The 17,318-nt window shown below is 44.4% G+C and overlaps 1 protein-coding gene across 1 annotated transcript; it reads right to left on the bottom strand.

Annotated features, from left to right (window-relative positions):
- Nucleotides 1-1,185: 1,185 nt before the first annotated feature.
- BMP2 (bone morphogenetic protein 2) lies at nucleotides 1,186-16,183 on the bottom strand. Its single transcript, XM_032214290.1, is given in 4 exon segments — nucleotides 1,186-2,756; nucleotides 2,758-2,891; nucleotides 11,879-12,234; nucleotides 14,974-16,183. Coding segments are annotated over 3 exon segments (1,197 nt in total). The 5' UTR covers nucleotides 12,231-12,234; nucleotides 14,974-16,183; the 3' UTR covers nucleotides 1,186-2,045.
- Nucleotides 16,184-17,318: the final 1,135 nt, after the last annotated feature.

Below are 17,318 nucleotides of genomic sequence, written 5' to 3'. Positions count from 1 at the left end.
AAAGATTCAACGGGGTTAGTTAACCCCGTTTCTAAATCGGACTTTTTAGAAAAGTTTGTTAAAATAAGGGTGGAGGAATCAAGAAGCATCCCACAGGAAAGCAAATAATCTGGACTGTTTCCCATCGGGGTTCAGACCCAAGCAAGGGACAGAGATGACAATTGCGCTAACAATTGTCCAGGCCACTGGAATGGTCATCCATCCTGCTCTTTTCAGTGGCCTTTGATACCACCAGCCACGAACTGTCTGTACAGACGAGGGGCCCTTAAGAGAGCTCTGGGCCTGCGCTTTCCACAGAAGCCAGTTTCAGTTGGTAGTAGTAACAGCAATCCACTCTGTAACAGCTTCTGGGTGGGCTACCAGAAAGTGTACACTGCCTCACCCCCTTCCATTTAATAGCTAAATGAAACTGCTGAAATCGATCCCAGATTGACTTGGGCTACAGCTTCAGCAGTTTTTAATCAGTTTGTTTTATCATGGACATTTTAAATGTACAGTGGGTGACATGATAGCAGTGTTGCAATATCTAAGAGGTGGCCACCAAGAACAGGTGGGGGCGGTTCAACCTATTTTCCAAAGCACCTGAAGGCAGGACAAGAAGCAATGGGAGGAAACTAATCAAGGAGAGAACCAACCTAGAATTAAGGAGAAATTTCCTGACAGTCAGAACAGTTAATCAGTGGAACAACTTGCTTCCAGAAGTTGTGAATGCCCCAACACTGGAAGTTTTTAAGAAGAGATTGGACAACCATTTGTCTGAACTTGCACAGGGTTTCCTGCCTGAGCAGGGGATTGGACTAGAAGACCTCCAAGGTCCCTTCCAACTCTGTTATTCTGTTATATATTTGCAAACCATTAAAATTCCTTAACTGGACTGCAGTGGGATATGAATATAATATGCAAACCAATGTATATTGAAAATGGGGAAAGATCTGAGATTACCGAGGGAAGCTTCTTTCAAGAGAAAGCAGCCTATGAACATTGTGTTTTAGTACTAGTGTGTCGCCCCATAGATGTAGCTTCTCCCCACTGCGATGCAGGGCTGCATTACACGCCTTTTGTCTCCCAAGTAGGAACAATGTGCTTGGTTCCCCCCCCTCCCCTCCCCAGCACTCTGAGGCTCTATAACAAAACACCCCATCTTTGCAAACAGTTAGGAAAGGCGAATAGGAAGAAGCTTTAGAAAACGGAGGAAATCTGGTCTTTTATTAAGTATTTGGCCAGGACAATGGATTCCAAAGGGGAGGAACAGCATCAACATCTTGCTTTTCGGTAGGTGCTGAGAAGAAGCGAAGGGACAGAGATGTTTCCTAGCAGCCGCACTGGGGCTGTCGTGCAGGACAGTCATCCTTTTTCCATTTGCTGGGCAAATGCCTGGTTCTATGAGAGCATGGTAGTTTCTCACGGCGTGGACAGCCCACCCTGCAGCATTCCTGAGAATTGTACAATATAATCTTGAGTCAGCAGGGTGGATTAGCCCTTTTTCATTGGGTTTACACTTGTGACCTTAACAGTAGAACTGCAAAAAAGCAAAATGGGATATATGCATCTTTGCCATAACAGCCCTTCTGCATTTCAACTTAAATACACACAACTGAAAACAGCTACCATTCACTTTAAATTATGTACAAAACCCTATATATTGTTTGTTTTTTTCTGCTGCTGTTGGTTTTGGATTACACATATAAATACAAATTAGCTATTCTTCTAAAAAGTGGTTATAATAGTAAATAAATACAAAATAAGAATCTGACCTTTATACTTCATGTGCTGTGGGAAGGAGGGAAGGGTTACACCCATATAAAATGTACAACTAAAATATGTTTTAAAATCTTTAAAAGGAATAACTCTCTGATTAAAATATCTTTCCTCACTTTTTTTTCTGTAGACATAAATAGATTTTCAAAATAGATGTGTTTAATTCTCCATATCATAACATAAATAAGGTCTTCATTGGGAAATATTAAAGTGTCAAGTTGTGTGTGTGTGTGTGTGTGTGTGTTATTTTTTTCTGTTCCATTTGTCCCTTTAATTTTGCTGCTGCCTCAGCGGCACCCACATCCTTCCACAACCATGTCCTGGTAGTTCTTTAGTACCACCTTTTCATTCTCGTCAAGATACAGCATCGAAATGGGACTTAGTTCTGTCGGCACGCAGCAAGCTTTGGGAATTTTGGAGTTCACAGAATTGACCAGCGTCTGAACAATGGCATGGTTGGTGGAATTCAGATGATCTGCCAATGGGAAGGGACAGTCTCCATGGCAATAGAAGGCACTGTAACCTGGAGGGGCCACGATCCAGTCATTCCACCCTACATCGTTGAAATCCACATACAAAGGATGCCTTCTACAATTGGATTTATGGCGTTTGCGTGGTCTAGGTTTGGCCTGACGTTTCTCTCTCTTATGGAGCGGGTGGCCCATGCCATCGTGCCCAAAAGTGACCAGGAAGGGTCTAATCCGAGACCAGCTAGCATCATCTTGATGCAATGACCTACTGATCCTGACGTGTCTCTTGGAGACGTTGCTGGCATTGTTCAAATGTAACACTTCTGCCACAAAACCAAGGTTAGGTTGCCCATGCGCAATCCATCTCATTACAGCTGGCGTGACATCAAATGTTTCCCATTTGCTGGCATTGTGATGCACCAAGCGGGTGTCCAGGAGGCTTATGACAGGGTCCTTGGTAGCCTCTTGTTCCGGTTTGAGAATTTCATAAATATTAATTCGGTGATGAGAGCTGCCATCTGTGTTCAGCAGCATCTTGGATCTGCTCCCGAAAAACCTGGAGTTCAGCTGACGTGATGATCTCCCCATCAGGGACAGATGTTAAGTTAAAGAAGAAACGCCGAGATGTCCTCCCACTTCTTTCTGGAAGCTCTTCCAGGGTTTCTGGTTGAAGGAGGAGAAAAGTAAAAGGGCAATCAGCGATTTAAACCCTGCAGCGGAATGCCTGAGATGCTGAACTGAAACTTTCAAACCACCTTTGCATAAACCAATGTACAATTATACCCAGAATCTGCCCCTTGTCTTTCGACTTATCACTTTCATGAAGCTTAATATTGCTCTCCTGCCTTTCAATCCCAACGGATTGCATTCTGAAATTCCAGGTGGTCGTAATAAAGGGGAAGAAATGTGAGGCATTGTTCTGGAATTCAAGGGCATTAAAGATTATTATTATTATTATTATTATTTTAACACGGCAGTTAGCAGGGGCCCTGTGAGAGTAATTAAAAAGTGACTAAGGATCAAGGAAAGGGATTGCATTTCTGAGATTTCTTAAAAAAGCAAACCACCCAGCTGCAGCTTTCATGTCAGTCTCCCCCAATCGGGTTCCAAAAGCCTTATGCCACAAGTTTCATAATTTACAAACCTTACCATCCGAAAAGATTTTTATCTTAATTACAGGCAACTTTGCAAAGCACACCCAGTGATTTGACTCAAGAAAGCTCTGAATGAAAAGTATTTGGATGAATTTAGGCATTCACTTAGGGGAGAACTTACAGTGACCTAACCCTTCCGTCCAGTAAATACACGCAGAGGTCCAAGGAAAGCGTTGTGAACATTCATTACAACAGATGCATCCGGTGTTTATCAAGCCAGGCAAGACTATCAGCCATGTGGTTGTCTGTCTACTATTTGCTTACTATAGACTGTGAGCTGAGGGGCACATCGGAGTTCATGCTTCAGTGGCTAAAAAACCTTCAGGAGCACTGTACAATTGTTTTGAGAAAGTGTTGAATTCCCAACGTGTACACATCTCCTCCTGTGTTCTCCAACCTTTCCAAATGATTTGGGAGGGCAGCTCTCAGAATTTCAAGCAAGTGGACAGAAGTCTTATCTACCTTCTCAGTATATTCCTGGTTTCTCATCCATATTTTCATGGTTAAACAAAAATCTGAATTAAGGTCTTCTGACTTGTTAGCTTTGCTACGCTAGATGGAATCTCAATCACAAATACAAGTGAAACAAAGCAAGCCTAAACCTAAACCATATTTTCTTGTAGTTTTTTTTTTTAAGGGGGAATAAACTAAAATGATGGAGTGCCAAGAAAAAGAGGATATGAAGAAGAGAAGCAGACATAGGTTATATAGCAGTATGCATATAGAAAGGAAAACAGAACTCATGTGGAAAATGAAATCAAAGGTTGGGTTTGAAACTGAATAAAGCATTCTTAAATATTTTATAGAGTAAGTTTTACTTGCTTTAAAATTTCAGCTCAAAAAAATGAATTGTGCTACAATCATTTAACCTTTACCAGATCTTGAACTTAACCTGCATTAGATCATAAACTTCCACTGGATTTCTTTCACTGAAATTCTGAACATGAGGGGTTTTTTTAAAAGGGCAGAGATAATTAATGTTTCCATAATCACTAATTCCATAATTAGTATTCCATAATCATCATTCTCCTCAACATCTCTAGTTTAGGCTGGAAGCAAGTATGCCCAGGCCAATCAAGGAATTACACAACAACAAAACCAACATCACACTGGGTGAACACTTAGTTTTGCTTCAAACAGACCTACTGTACTGAACTTAATGGGATTTAAGTGATTTAAGATTAGCCAAAGTATCATGGACTTCAGGAGGCTGACTCTAAGGACAATTAAGCCTGGGTCTGACACTTTTTTAAATAACAGAGGCATAAATGTTATAGCTATGACTCAGCTAGGCATAGTACCAATTCTTTATCACTGGGAATTCATTAGGAATCCTCAGCAATGGTAGAATGCCACACTTTGGGCACCTTGTGATATGCTGACCTCCACTCTATGAAATGCAGTGTTTCTCAGTAGGCTTCTGGGTACAATTCAAGATCATAGTTGAAACTCTACAAGGCACAGGGACGGGCACATGGTATTGCAGGATTGCATATTGCAATTGCTTCTGTTTATCTCATCAAATCCAGCCGAATGGAATGCACCAGTTGCCTTCTATAAAGCTGTGTCATCTAATGGGGCTCAGGTGATATGCCTTCTCATGAGAAATGTATCTCCAGAGATATGGATGGCCCTGGACTTGTTAGCCTTTAGGAATGCCTTAAAAACTTGGTTCCTTCTCCACTCAACTGGGGACAAGATATTAAGTGAGGTCAATATGTGTGATTGAATGCAGTATGCTGTTGGTTTTGTGTGTTTGTGTGTGTGTGAACCTCTGCATATTTGGATCAGGCATGTCCAACCTGCAGGCATGGGCCACATGCCACCCTGGACAGCTAGTAATGTGGCCCCATAAGATCATAAACTTTTAGCATGTGTTTTATATGCATTAACTATATATTATATTTTATATGTGGCCCAAGACAATTCCACTCAGTGCGGCCCAGGCAAGCCAAAGATTGGACGGTCATGATTTAGATAGCTCTACTGTTATTACAATCCTTTACATTTTTGTTTTTTAGAATTTAAGCTAAATAACATTCGTGTTACTGTAGCTGTGGCATGGTGGCCATCGTTCAAAAATTCCTTCTTCTCCATGCCTGAAAGAATCACAGTTTAGAGCCACCCAATGCAATTTCAAAGAAACATGCATTCACACAGCAGAACACATAAGCAGGAACAAGAGGCACATGTTTTCCAGCTTACTTTAGCTGGTTTTGTTAGTTCGAACTCTACTGTTGATTCTTAGTTGTTGATCCCTATAGCCCTTTGTATCAATGCCCCATGCCTGCTGGTACATGTTGCAATATTATCCTGTGCTTTTGGCTTTCCACATCACAGGATAAACACCTGTTTTAGGAGGTATCACGAGAGGTAGAAGGTGCAGGTAGATTAAAGGCAGACTTGCTAATGTCTAAATGGTAATATAAAGATGTAGTTCCAAAGCAGAATCTACTATAGGACTTTTGAGTTCTGCGTCAAGAAATTAAGTATTTCCGGAGATGGGCTAGGTCTACTTTCTTGTAAGCTCTTTTAAAGTTGCCAAGGATCTGAAAGGAGTTTTAGTCTGTGGATTTCGCCCACCTCAAATCTTCACACTTTATCCTCCTAAAACCCCACTGCCCAGAAATCCTGTGGTGTCCCTCACCCTGCCTTTTAACAAACATCCCTGACCTCCCCATTTTACAGAAAGCACATTTTCCACATTCTCCATTAGACCTTTCTCAAGCCTGGCCATCCAAGACTGGATATTCCACCCCCACCCCACCCCTTGCATTTGTTCTTGTCTTCACCCCTTTCTCTTCCTTCTGCTTTCCCATCTCCACCCTGCCCACGTCAAAGCAACAGCTTACCCAGTGGCTAGGGAGGGTTCACCAGAACAACAGGCCATAGACAGCTGCTGTTTACCTCACCTTCTATGTGCTTGTAATCCCTGGGTTACCTTCACACGCAGCCTATTATTTTGTTTTATAAGTCCCCAGAAATTCCATCCTAAGTATGTTGTCAGTGTGAGCTTACCATATGTGCTCAGGGGCCACTTATTTCCTGTATATCTAGTCCTGTCTAAATGTCCTATAAATGACCATGAAAATTTTTTATATATACTGTGTGTGTATGTGTGTATATGTATGTGTGTGTTGCATTTGTGCTGATAAATAAATAAAGGGAGACTAGTATAGATCTATTTCAAGCTATTTAGCTCTCATCAGCTAGCCATACCCTTACTGGGATTCGAACCTGGGCTGTATTACATATTAGCAGCTGTATTAGCCACTGTGTGTGTGTGTGTGTGTGTGTGTGTGTGTGTGGTGGTGTGTACATATTGGGGGGGGACACCCTAATCTAACTTTGGTACTGTGTAATTATTGTTCCTTTTCCATCTACAATTCAAGAATTTAGAAGATTGCAGGCTACACAAAATCCTCCAAGCTCTACGGCACTTACTTTTAACTCAATTTGTGCAGGATTGTGCAGTCTTATGCTGCATTTCTCCACTCCACTGAAGTTTTATCTCATATCCCGAGTCTGCCCCAACTGATGAAACAATACAGAGACGTTTGCCACTGCTCAATGCACGGAGGATGCTTTTCATTAAAGTAAAATGCCAATTGTGCGGAATTGACTCTCCAAGATCCCCTGTGGCGGCTGTAGGACAGCAGTTTCTCAGAAACCTGATGACTCTTAGCAATCCTACATTGTGGATACATATGACTGGGTGGAAAGAGAGCCTCTATTGCCACATTGAAGGGTAACATACCATAATTAAACCAAGTTTGCACATAAGGACAGACCATTGGGGCTATTCAAATCAAGGGCACCCCTGCCTTTGCCTCCCACAATCATCACATGAGCAGGAACCTTCATGTAGATTTTCTCTAAGGAGCGGACAGCATTACATACATGTTTATCTTCATAGGTGCATTCTTTCACAGAGGCAGTCCTCTGGTTATTGCTCCTAATCTGAACTGGAAACAGAAACAGGAGGAGAGGTTTTCCAGAAAACAGTCTCCTAATAATAGTACAGGTAGTCCTCGACTTACAACAGTTCATTTAAGCGCCCGTTTGAAGTTACAGCGGCACTGAAATAAATGACTTAGGATCGTTTTTCACACTTATAACCACTGCAGTGTTCCGGGGTCATACGATTTCCTTTGGCGAGCTTCTGACAAGCAAAGTCAATGGGGAAGCCGGATTTACTTAGCAACCGTGTCACTAACTTAACAACTGCAGTGATTCACTTAACAACTGGGGCAAGAAAAGTTGCAAAGTGGGGTAAAATTCACTTAAGTGTCCCACTTAACAACAGAGATTATGGGCTCAATTGTGGTGATAAGTCAAGGACTACCCGTATTTATTCCATAATTGGCTCTAAAGCTATTTGTCACATCCTTTTTCTTTTCCTAGGTTTTCTTGTCTTAATCAGAACCTTAGTATTTTATGCTGCCTCCCTGATTTAGAAACACTGCTTTCTACATTACTGTTAAAGCACTTTATTGCATTTCTCTTTCGTTTTCCTCACCTCCCTATCAGCCTTTTTGAGAGGTTGTTTGAACGAGAGGGTAAACTTGTCACGAATGGACTTCCAAAAACCACTGGATGGTGACTGCATTTCTAAATGGAGGGTCCTCCAAAGACAATTGCTATCTTACATAGGCCGCCTAGACAATTAATTCAAATCCATTTTTCAATGCAAAGCCTCACTCCCCCCCCCCCTCATCTTGCTCACAGAATAAGGCTGAGGTAAAAAGTCCTTCAGACGTTACTGAGTATTAAAAGCCAACCCAAGGCAGGGTTTAGTTGAGAGCTTTAGCAGGAACACCAATGAATAGCAATACCAATAGCAATAGCAGTTAGACTTATATACCGCTTCATAGGGCTTTCAGCCCTCTCTAAGCGGTTTACAGAGTCAGCATATTGCCCCCAACAACAATCCGGGTCCTCATTTTACCCACCTCGGAAGGATGGAAGGATGAGTCAACCCTGAGCCGGTGAGATTTGAACAGCCGAACTGCAGAACTGCAGTCAGCTGAAGTAGCCTGCAGTGCTGCATTTAACCACTGCGCCACCTTGGCTCAATGAAGTGCTAAGCAATTTCATTTAGACATCTATACACATAGATGAAAGAAACGTTGGGGACAAGAAGGGAACAGCCATGTCTCCAGTAAGACTGGAAATGTCCATTTGAACTAGAGAATTTCAAAACCGAGTCAGCAGATTTTCCAAGTTACGTGTGTCATTCCCACAATTATTCAGGATAAATAATGAAATTCACAGGAATAAGGCTTACTTGAGTGGTGGTAATTAAATTAGACCTATACACTCACTCAGAAGTAAATACTATGGAATTTACGTAGATGGATTTATTCCCAGGTAAAGGTAGATAAATTTGTAGCCTGAAATATGTATCAGTTTCCCTTTGAACCATGTGGATGTGTAACTGTGCATTAAAATGCAATTTGGCACAAGCGGATGGTGCAATATACATTCTCCCATTAATTAGTTTTATATTTATACGCAAAGCAGTGTAAACACAGTGTAAGGTTAAATTACAACATTAACCTCTTACCGCATTAAGACTTGCTATTAGTTAGCATAATCAGTATAGCCACACCCCTTCTACAGAAATTTAATTAAAACTAAAATACATATGTATGAGTGAGGTGTTTTTTTTTTGTTGGCCATATTAGCTTTATAACCTGTTCAGTCTGCTTTTTTTCCCCTTTACTTTTACAGTAAATCCAAGGCACAAATGTAAAAATGAACAGCTGTGCATTTATAGTCTTTGATTTGGTAATGGCTGCCAAAAACAGTGAATAAGTAGCTTCTGCAGGTGTACCTATGTTGCATGAGCACAGGTGTGGGTGGGATGAAATAAAGTGAATAAGGAACCTGCAGGTTAGGGTTGGGCAAACTTCAGGCTTGCAGGAACTACCTTGTGTTTCATGTAGAACCCCAAGATTGTACACAAACCTTGGGCTGAAGATACACTTACAATTTTAAAAAATAGTTTTGAGTGCCAGAACTAACTTAAGATCAACCCTCCCACACTCCTTGTTACCCCATCGCTCCTTAATGTCAGATGGTGGTAGGGAGTTGCTATCATGGTTAAGAGGTTTATTAAAAGGCAGAGATCCTTTTGCTCACTGATGTGGTTCTTGTAAGATCGGTAAATTTAATTAGATCCACTTCCTTCCCCACCCTTGCTATAAATTGGAAATAACTAATCTTTTGCTCATGCTAGTGCTATGAGGTATTTTTTTTTACTAGATTATATTATTTCAAGATTGTATTAAATAGGTGTTTATATGCATCTGAATTAATTGCACACATTGTGCCTAGAATCACACACGGAAAGGAGAAATGAGATGTGTGACCACAGAGAAAAGTTTGGGTGGATAAACAGAGCAGGGAGTTAAAAGAAATAATTGTTAGTAAAACGAAGATCCAATATTTTACACCTTAGGGCGGTGGACAAGTTTGTTCAAGTTTTACGTACCCCAATATGTGCACTTTGCAGAACATTTCACACAGGGTGCCTTTAATTTAATAAAACAGACTACTTCTAAAAGGCATTGTTACTAATTACCTGACTGCACAGGCAGAGTATTGCCTTAACTCAGACTTGTTTTGCCTTTAGTTAATGTATATTTCCCTGTGGCTTTTAATCTCAGTAAGCCCTAGTTGCCAATGAAATCCGGGGATAGCTGCTCTGAAACTTATCAATCTTGTTTTCTAAAGGGCTTACCCTTAGGTCTACACTAAATCAAAATTTAAACAGAAGACAAAGTCATAGTGGAGACAATACAATTGATTGTCAAAGTGATCTCTCACGGGGATTAGATAGGGATTAGAAAACCTTCCAAATGACCCAATGGCCAACTGTATATTCCACGGACATCTCTTACTGCTTAGCCTCCAACAGTTCTCAGTGGAAACTAATTTGAATAGAATCTGTGCTTGAAAATAAAAAGAAATCTATCTTCTTTGTCAACTATGGATCAGGTAAAATCACTTCAAAAGGAAATCCATGCAAAGGGCCCATAACAATTATTTCACTTGTATGAAAACTATGCTATCTACATGCTTAATGAAACACAACTTTCATTTTTACTAAAAATTTCTACCTGTTTTGGAGGGGAGAAAAATCTGGTTCCTTTCTTCCCCCCCGTTTTGCTCCAGGCTGTTTCTTATAATTTACATACGTGTATCGCTTTGAGCAAAACTGAGCAAAATTGGAATTTCTACTACAGCAGGCCAACTGGCCACCCTCAAAACCAGCCAACCACACGGACAATAAAACAAGGAGCTTAAGACTGTAAAAGGGACAGTTCCTATCATCCCGAAATCTCATTTGTCTCAGCTCAGACATTTACCACAGGTCAGTTTTTGAAAGCCTAACTGAATGTTGGTTGCAGTGCGTTTTAATTGTCAAGCAAGCTACAACGATGCTTATTATCGTGAGTGGTAGGGAAGGATATATAGCATGTCTCTGTTTAGATATTATATTTTACAAGATTTCTACTTAGGATACTCAAATTGGCAGCAGGCAGTTCTGTAACCCTGCGGCAACAAGATTCCACTTTCGCCACATAATTTGGGCCTGAGCACAACTGGTACAACCGGAGTCATCTCTATGCTGATTTAAATATATTGATGTCTATATGCTTGAAAGTTTCCAACATCAACTCCGGCTGGCATTTCCCACTGGAAAGTTATACGAAAAACAGAAAGCTAAGAGGCACGTCCATGAACACATTATTAAGGCTCTAGCACTGGTTTTTAGGTGGGGTTTGGGAAAGCGGTGGCCCCATAGTTGTTCCTGAACTACAACTTCCAGCAGTCCCAGCCTATAGTGTGGGATATCGGGAAGCGTGACTCAGCACAATCTTGAAAGCCATAAATTCCCCAACGCTCTTTTGAAATACCAGTTAATTTTATAAACTGCTCAGCCACAGCTGTACTACTCGCACAGGAAGAGGTTTCAGCAGAGATGATATCAAAAGGGACAATCACATTTCACCCACTTGCATTTTCTAATAATTCTTGTTTCTTTTGCACAAACAGATTTTTTTAAAAAAATAATAAATAAATAAAGTCTTACATTTAAATGGATCATTTTCAAAACTGGCCAAATTCAACATTTACAAAAATTAACGTTTCAGTTTGATCTCCATTGCAGTAGGGCACATGAATGCTCAATGTTCAATCAGATAGATAGATAGATAGATAGATAGATAGATAGATAGATAGATAGATAGATAGATAGATAGATAGATAGATAGATGCATGCAAAGAAGGGGCTTGTTATTATTTAAATTGCAAGTATTACCGCAATTGCAAGTGAGTGAATAACAGTTCAGAAGTGTCCACACTGCCAGAACATATCTTAGCAACCCAGAGCTACAGGTGGAAAATATTCAAGTCAGAGCAATTTAAATTTTAACTGGATCGGGTTATCGAAATTGGGAGCTGGATAAATAACTCATTTTTCCTTACCTTCGTGATAAAAGCTCCTGACAGTATTGGCTCTGCTGCTCGCTTTCTCTAGACTATAGTCCATGGAAGTTGGCTTTTGACTCGTGTGCAGATGGTAGAGCTCCAACATATAGGAAGGGATAACAGCATTCTGGGTTGGGGTGGGCCGCCGCTTAAGTCCAAACATATTGAGCAGACGCAGTTCAAATTCACGCAGGATTTCTTCTGAGAGCTGCAGCGGAGCCGGCTGGCCCAAATCAGCACTGAATCTTCGACGGTCGCCCACTTCGGGGATGAGACTGGCAGAGCCCCCTAGCAGTGTGTGATAAAGCAGCAGCACTAATAGAGAGCAGGTCCTGGCCACCATGGTCATCAACCTATGTACAAGGCACAAAATCAAACGACGTAGTTAGATTCCAATGGAAGGAGAGGGACATGATCAGTTCCGTATTTGGGAGCACGCAGAAGGACCAAGTAGAGGTGACATTCCACGGACAGGTCCTCCTAGTAAGATGTTCAACTGCTGAATATGCTCAACTTTCTTCCTCTGGAAAAGCCACCTGAAGTTAAAATAGTACCAGACGTCTCCAGCCCTCCTTCCCCCATCCGCGGCTACTCTCTCTCTAAACTATATGACGAATTTGAGGTTTAATGTTATAGGCTTTCAAGGCTCACTCAACATGCCACTCAACTCTCTGTTGAAAGCTGGATGGGCGCGGAAGAGAAGAATACCATGGTCACAAGACACAAATTGGGGTCCAATCTGGGTTGGTCACCAGGGCCAGAGGTTTAGTCTTCCGAGCTTTCGGACTTGTGCTGTAGCCTGTCCTCGGGGAAGAGTGGAATTCCCCAAGGATGGGCTCCAGCATGAGTCCGGAAACTCGGAAGATTAAATCTCTGGTCCGGGTGACTGACCCAGATTGGATCCAACAACATTATCCCGAGACACATACATTTGCCTTCATTCATGACAAATTGGGATGCCTCTCATAGCCTTAGCAGTAAGATTCCACCATGTTAATCCAATGGCACAGTGTGTCTTGGGAGCAACCAATTGCCAGATTTGGCAAAATGAGATTTCTAAAACCAGGCCATGATTTCCAAGTTATCCAAGAGCAGATGTTCACTTCTGAGAGTGAAGGGAAATGAAATGATTAGGACATGGGGAATCCCCAAATATTTATAACATGATGGGGCTAAGGAAGTAGAACTTCCTGCAACAGACAGCCACTCAAAGGTCTTGGGTTTAGGGCTGGGAGTGGGAGGATACACAATGGACTGCTAGCTTTGGAAAAGCTGCTTTCTTAACAGATTTGAAGGAAAACAAGGCTTAGATTTTAAAGAGAAAAATCAATAAAAAGGGAAGCTTTGTAACTAAAGTAAACTTAAGCATTATTAATGGGAAAAGGTTCTGAACTGTAGTAAAAAATTACCAGGAGGAACTTCCCATCACTTAGGAGAATCAGCAAAGCTACTTGCTGATTCCCTAAGAACTGGATATAGGCAATTTATGCCAGTGAAAACCATGATTCTACTGATTAAAATTCAGATTATAGACTGAAGTGGCAAACACAGCATAAAATTAAGCATGCATAAACCAGCCTAAAAGTAAGAATGCATAATGCATAAGCTGTACATTAAAATGTGCAACTAACTGTGTGCATAATTGGGACGCTGTGTTTTTGACAATTAAGGGTGCATATTCATCATTACTGTGTCTTCTGCTTCTTGAGATAAAGGTAAACCATTATTTAGTGGGGTCTTCACTGAAACCTAACTTCATCTCTTCCCTATGACTCTTTCCATTCTCCACGCCCTCTTCTGGACTGTAATGGCATTTGGTCTACTGTAACATTGTTCAGTGCTTAGATTCATTCAGCGAATGAAAACTGAATGGATCGGTTTGTGAGTCATCATTTGTGAATGGGTTACTTACTCTGCTTAAAACAGCAAGGGTTTATACAAGTTATTTTTACGATCCTCGATACAGTTTTAAAGACAGATGAATTGTTTCAGCTCCAGTGAAGGGTTTGAACACTTTGTATTTACTCAGTCAAGGTAACTAATCCCGGTGCAACCATTTGCAGCCTAGAGAGAGGGATTAGTTCATTGGACAGGATTTGCAAAGGGAGGAGGGAAGCGTAGGGTAAGACTCAGATGTGCAGAAAAAGGCCGGTTGTCAAACCCAGAGGAAACCAAGTAAGCGCGCATGCATACACACATAGACACACAAATCCATAAATGGAAGCACATTTTAGGGGAAATCTGTATCTTTTCTTTTATGTACACTGAGAGCATATGCACCAAAGACAAATTCCTTGTGTGTCCAATCACACTTGGCTAATAAAGAATTCTATTCTATTCTATTCTATTCTATTCTAAATGGAAGATTTCTGTTTGCCATGGGACAGCAGCACTTCTTCTGCATCAGATACAGAGAATGGGCAGGAGCCGGAGCAACTTGGTATCATGTAATGGCTGATGTGTGTAAAGAAAACAAAGGATCCCACCTGGTGTGGGGACCTCGACCCAGACATTTGCTGGAAACCCCATCTTGGGAAAACACACAGCAGAAACTTTTATCAACTTCTGCTTGCTTCTCCAGAGAGTTGGCAAAGAATGCAAGTTGTAGATCTGGCATGCACTAGGCTGGGGAAAATTGTTCGAGAGGATGCTGGAGTACTGCTTGGGTAGCAACCACAATGTAGGGTATTTTCTTCAAATGCACCCTCCACCAAGACCCAACCCAATCTTTGGGGTACTTTAAGTGGCTGCTTCACAGAGAGAGATTAAGAAACCACCCTTGATGGAGCTTATCAAGAACTGGGGAAACAGAGGAATAGACCAAGATAATGGAAGGTGGAGAGGAACCTCTGCGGTCCTACAACCACCTGAAATCAAGGAGGGCCGGCCCTTGTTTCTTTCTTCAGGAAAGGTTTGGGGGAGCATCTGGAGGGGGCAAGGAAGGGCCACCGACGTGGAAAGAGGGAAGGAGTGGAGGCGGACAGGAGCCTCGGAAGAGCCTAAGCAGGTGCTGCCTTCAGCCGCGTCCCGTCTCCCGCGAACCCCCCTTGCCCCCCCCCTTTCCTCCGACACATCCACCCCCCTCACTCTACCTTTTAGGATGCCGCCGATCGCCTAAGCAGCAGCAGCAGCAACGCACTCGGGCACGTCCATCGAGCCAGCCTCCACATCGAAGTTGCCTGGCCGTGCGAGCGGCGTCTCCGGCCCCGCCTCCCCCGGCCCGGCGCTCTGGTCCGACAGCGGGAGAGGATCGGGCGTCCCGGCAGCGAGGCAAAGGAGGCGCAGGACGCGGAGGGGGAGAAATGTCCGAGGCAGCGGACTCCACTTCGAAGCGGCCGAGGAAAAGCCGCCTTCAGACGCGATGCTATCCTGTCCGAGCGACGGGGGTGAGGAGGGGGAGGCGCTCTCCGCTCGGCTCTAGTAGTGTCTCGTCCGCCACAATCCCAGCTCGCGTTTTGGAGGAGAAAACATCCCGGCGGGGCTCGATCGCTGTAACCCGGGCACGATCGGGAAGAGGAGGAGGAGAGTGGGGGACACGCGGCGATCCCGCTTCGCTGCTTTCGCCCGGCGACTTTTCCGACGTCCGCATCACTCCAGGCTCAAAGGGCGCCGTCTTGATGGAGAGAGCGAGGAAAGTGGAGGCGACGCCGGCGCCCTGCTCCCAGGCCCGGACTGGCTGGGAAACATGTCTGCTCGCGAGTAGGCAGGAGAAGATCTGGAAGCCGGGAAGTCTCCCGGGAGGGAGGGGAGGGGAAGCGAGAGTCTCCCGGGGCGAGGGAGGTCAGGCTGTGCCCCGAATCAAGGCCGACCAAGTACCCGCACACCCGCTTTTCTCTCGGATGGGGGGACTGTAAATAGGAGCCCTTCGCCTTCTCGGGGGCGGCAGCAAAACGTTGAATTCCGGGCTACCTCGTAACTTTGCACTTTTCCCTGCACTTTTCTTCCCGGGTGCAAAAAGCAGCCTTCGGGGACGCAGCCTCGTCGGCGGCAGGAGCAACCACTTCCTCCTTTTCCCCCTCCTCGGTGCGTTGGTGCGGCGGCTGCAACTTCACCCTAGCCGGCACTCCGGCCGCAAGAGATGCTTCTCTTTGGGCTCGGCGTCCGCCAGCGCTCGGAGCGGGCTTGAGGTGCTGCTGCTGAACTTCCTTCCCCCTTCGCTTTTGCTTGCTCCGCTTCTGCTGATGTCACGGCCGCCGGAGCTCGGGAGGCTCGCTCGCCAATCACAGTCGGGAAGCCTGGGTTGGGACCGGGAGCCAAGAAGCCAGCCGCCGCGAGTGCTGCGAGAGAGCGCGGCGTGGCGGGCGGCTTTTTAAAGGGAACGCCGCCCCCTTTCAGACTTCCCCTCTTCCTCCGCCCAGCCTTTACTTTTCTCTCTTTCAACTTTCCGGATTAGGGTAGATGAGGAGAGAGGAAGGAAGGAAGGAAGCAGTTAGGAGAGGGAGGGGAAGGGGGGAGGAGGAAGGAAGGAAGAGAGGGGAGGGAGGGAGGAAGAGAGGAGTTAGAGAGGAGAGGGGAGGGAGGAGGAAAGAGTTAGGGAGGTAGGGAGGAAGAGAGGGGAGGAAGGGGGAGGGAGGAATGAAGGAAAGAGAGGGGAGGGAGGGAGGAAGAGAGGAGTTAGAGAGGAGAGGGGGGAGGGAGGAGAAGAAGAGGGATAGGGAGGGAGGAGAGGGGGAGAGGAAAGAGAGGGGAGGAAGGAGGAGGAGAGAGAGGAAGGAAGAGGAAGGAAGGATAGAGGAAGAGGAGGGGAGGGAGGGAAGAGAGGGGAGAGGGAGGGAAGGAAGAGAGGAGGAGAGGGGAGGAGGGAGAGAGAGGGAGGGAAGGAGGAAGAGAGAGGAGTTAGAGGGGAGAGGGGAGGGAGGGAGGGAAGAAGAGTGGAGAGGGAAGGGAGGAAGAGAGGGGAGGAAGGAAGGAGTTAGAGAGGAGAGAGGAAGGGAGGAAGGAAGAGAGGAGTTAGAGGGAGAGGGGAGGGAGGGAGGGAAGAAGAGAGGAGAGGGAAGGGAGAAAGAGAGGGGAGGAAGGAAGGAGTTAGAGAGGAGAGAGAGGGGGGGAGGGAAGAGTGTTGCCGCTTCTGAGGTTAGCTTGTGGTGTCAGAACTTATTTGAATTAACACACAAGCCCCGCTCCGCGGAAGAACGCGGGGGCTATTTCTTTGCAGCGAACAGTGGCGGCGCCCCGGCTCGGCCGATATTTCGGGGGACGACTATTCAACGCTTTTTCTAAAAAGTCGCGGGGACTGGGGTATTGGTGCGGGACGTCGATCTCTCAGGCTCCTGGCTCCAGCCGGCGTGGCTGCCCAAGCACCCGCTCAGTTTGGTGGGATGAATAGAGAGGGCGAACAAAAACACGGTTGTGAGTGCCAGCTTCCCAAACAGAAGTTAAGGTTTGCAGGTGCGTTCGGTTGAAGCCCGCTTTCCCTTGTGTGGGGGGAAGTTTGACT

The sequence above is a fragment of the Thamnophis elegans genome, chromosome 3 (genome assembly GCF_009769535.1).
Source record: "Thamnophis elegans isolate rThaEle1 chromosome 3, rThaEle1.pri, whole genome shotgun sequence".
Taxonomy (NCBI): Eukaryota; Metazoa; Chordata; class Lepidosauria; order Squamata; family Colubridae; genus Thamnophis; species Thamnophis elegans.
This window is presented reverse-complemented; position numbering and strand designations above follow the sequence as displayed.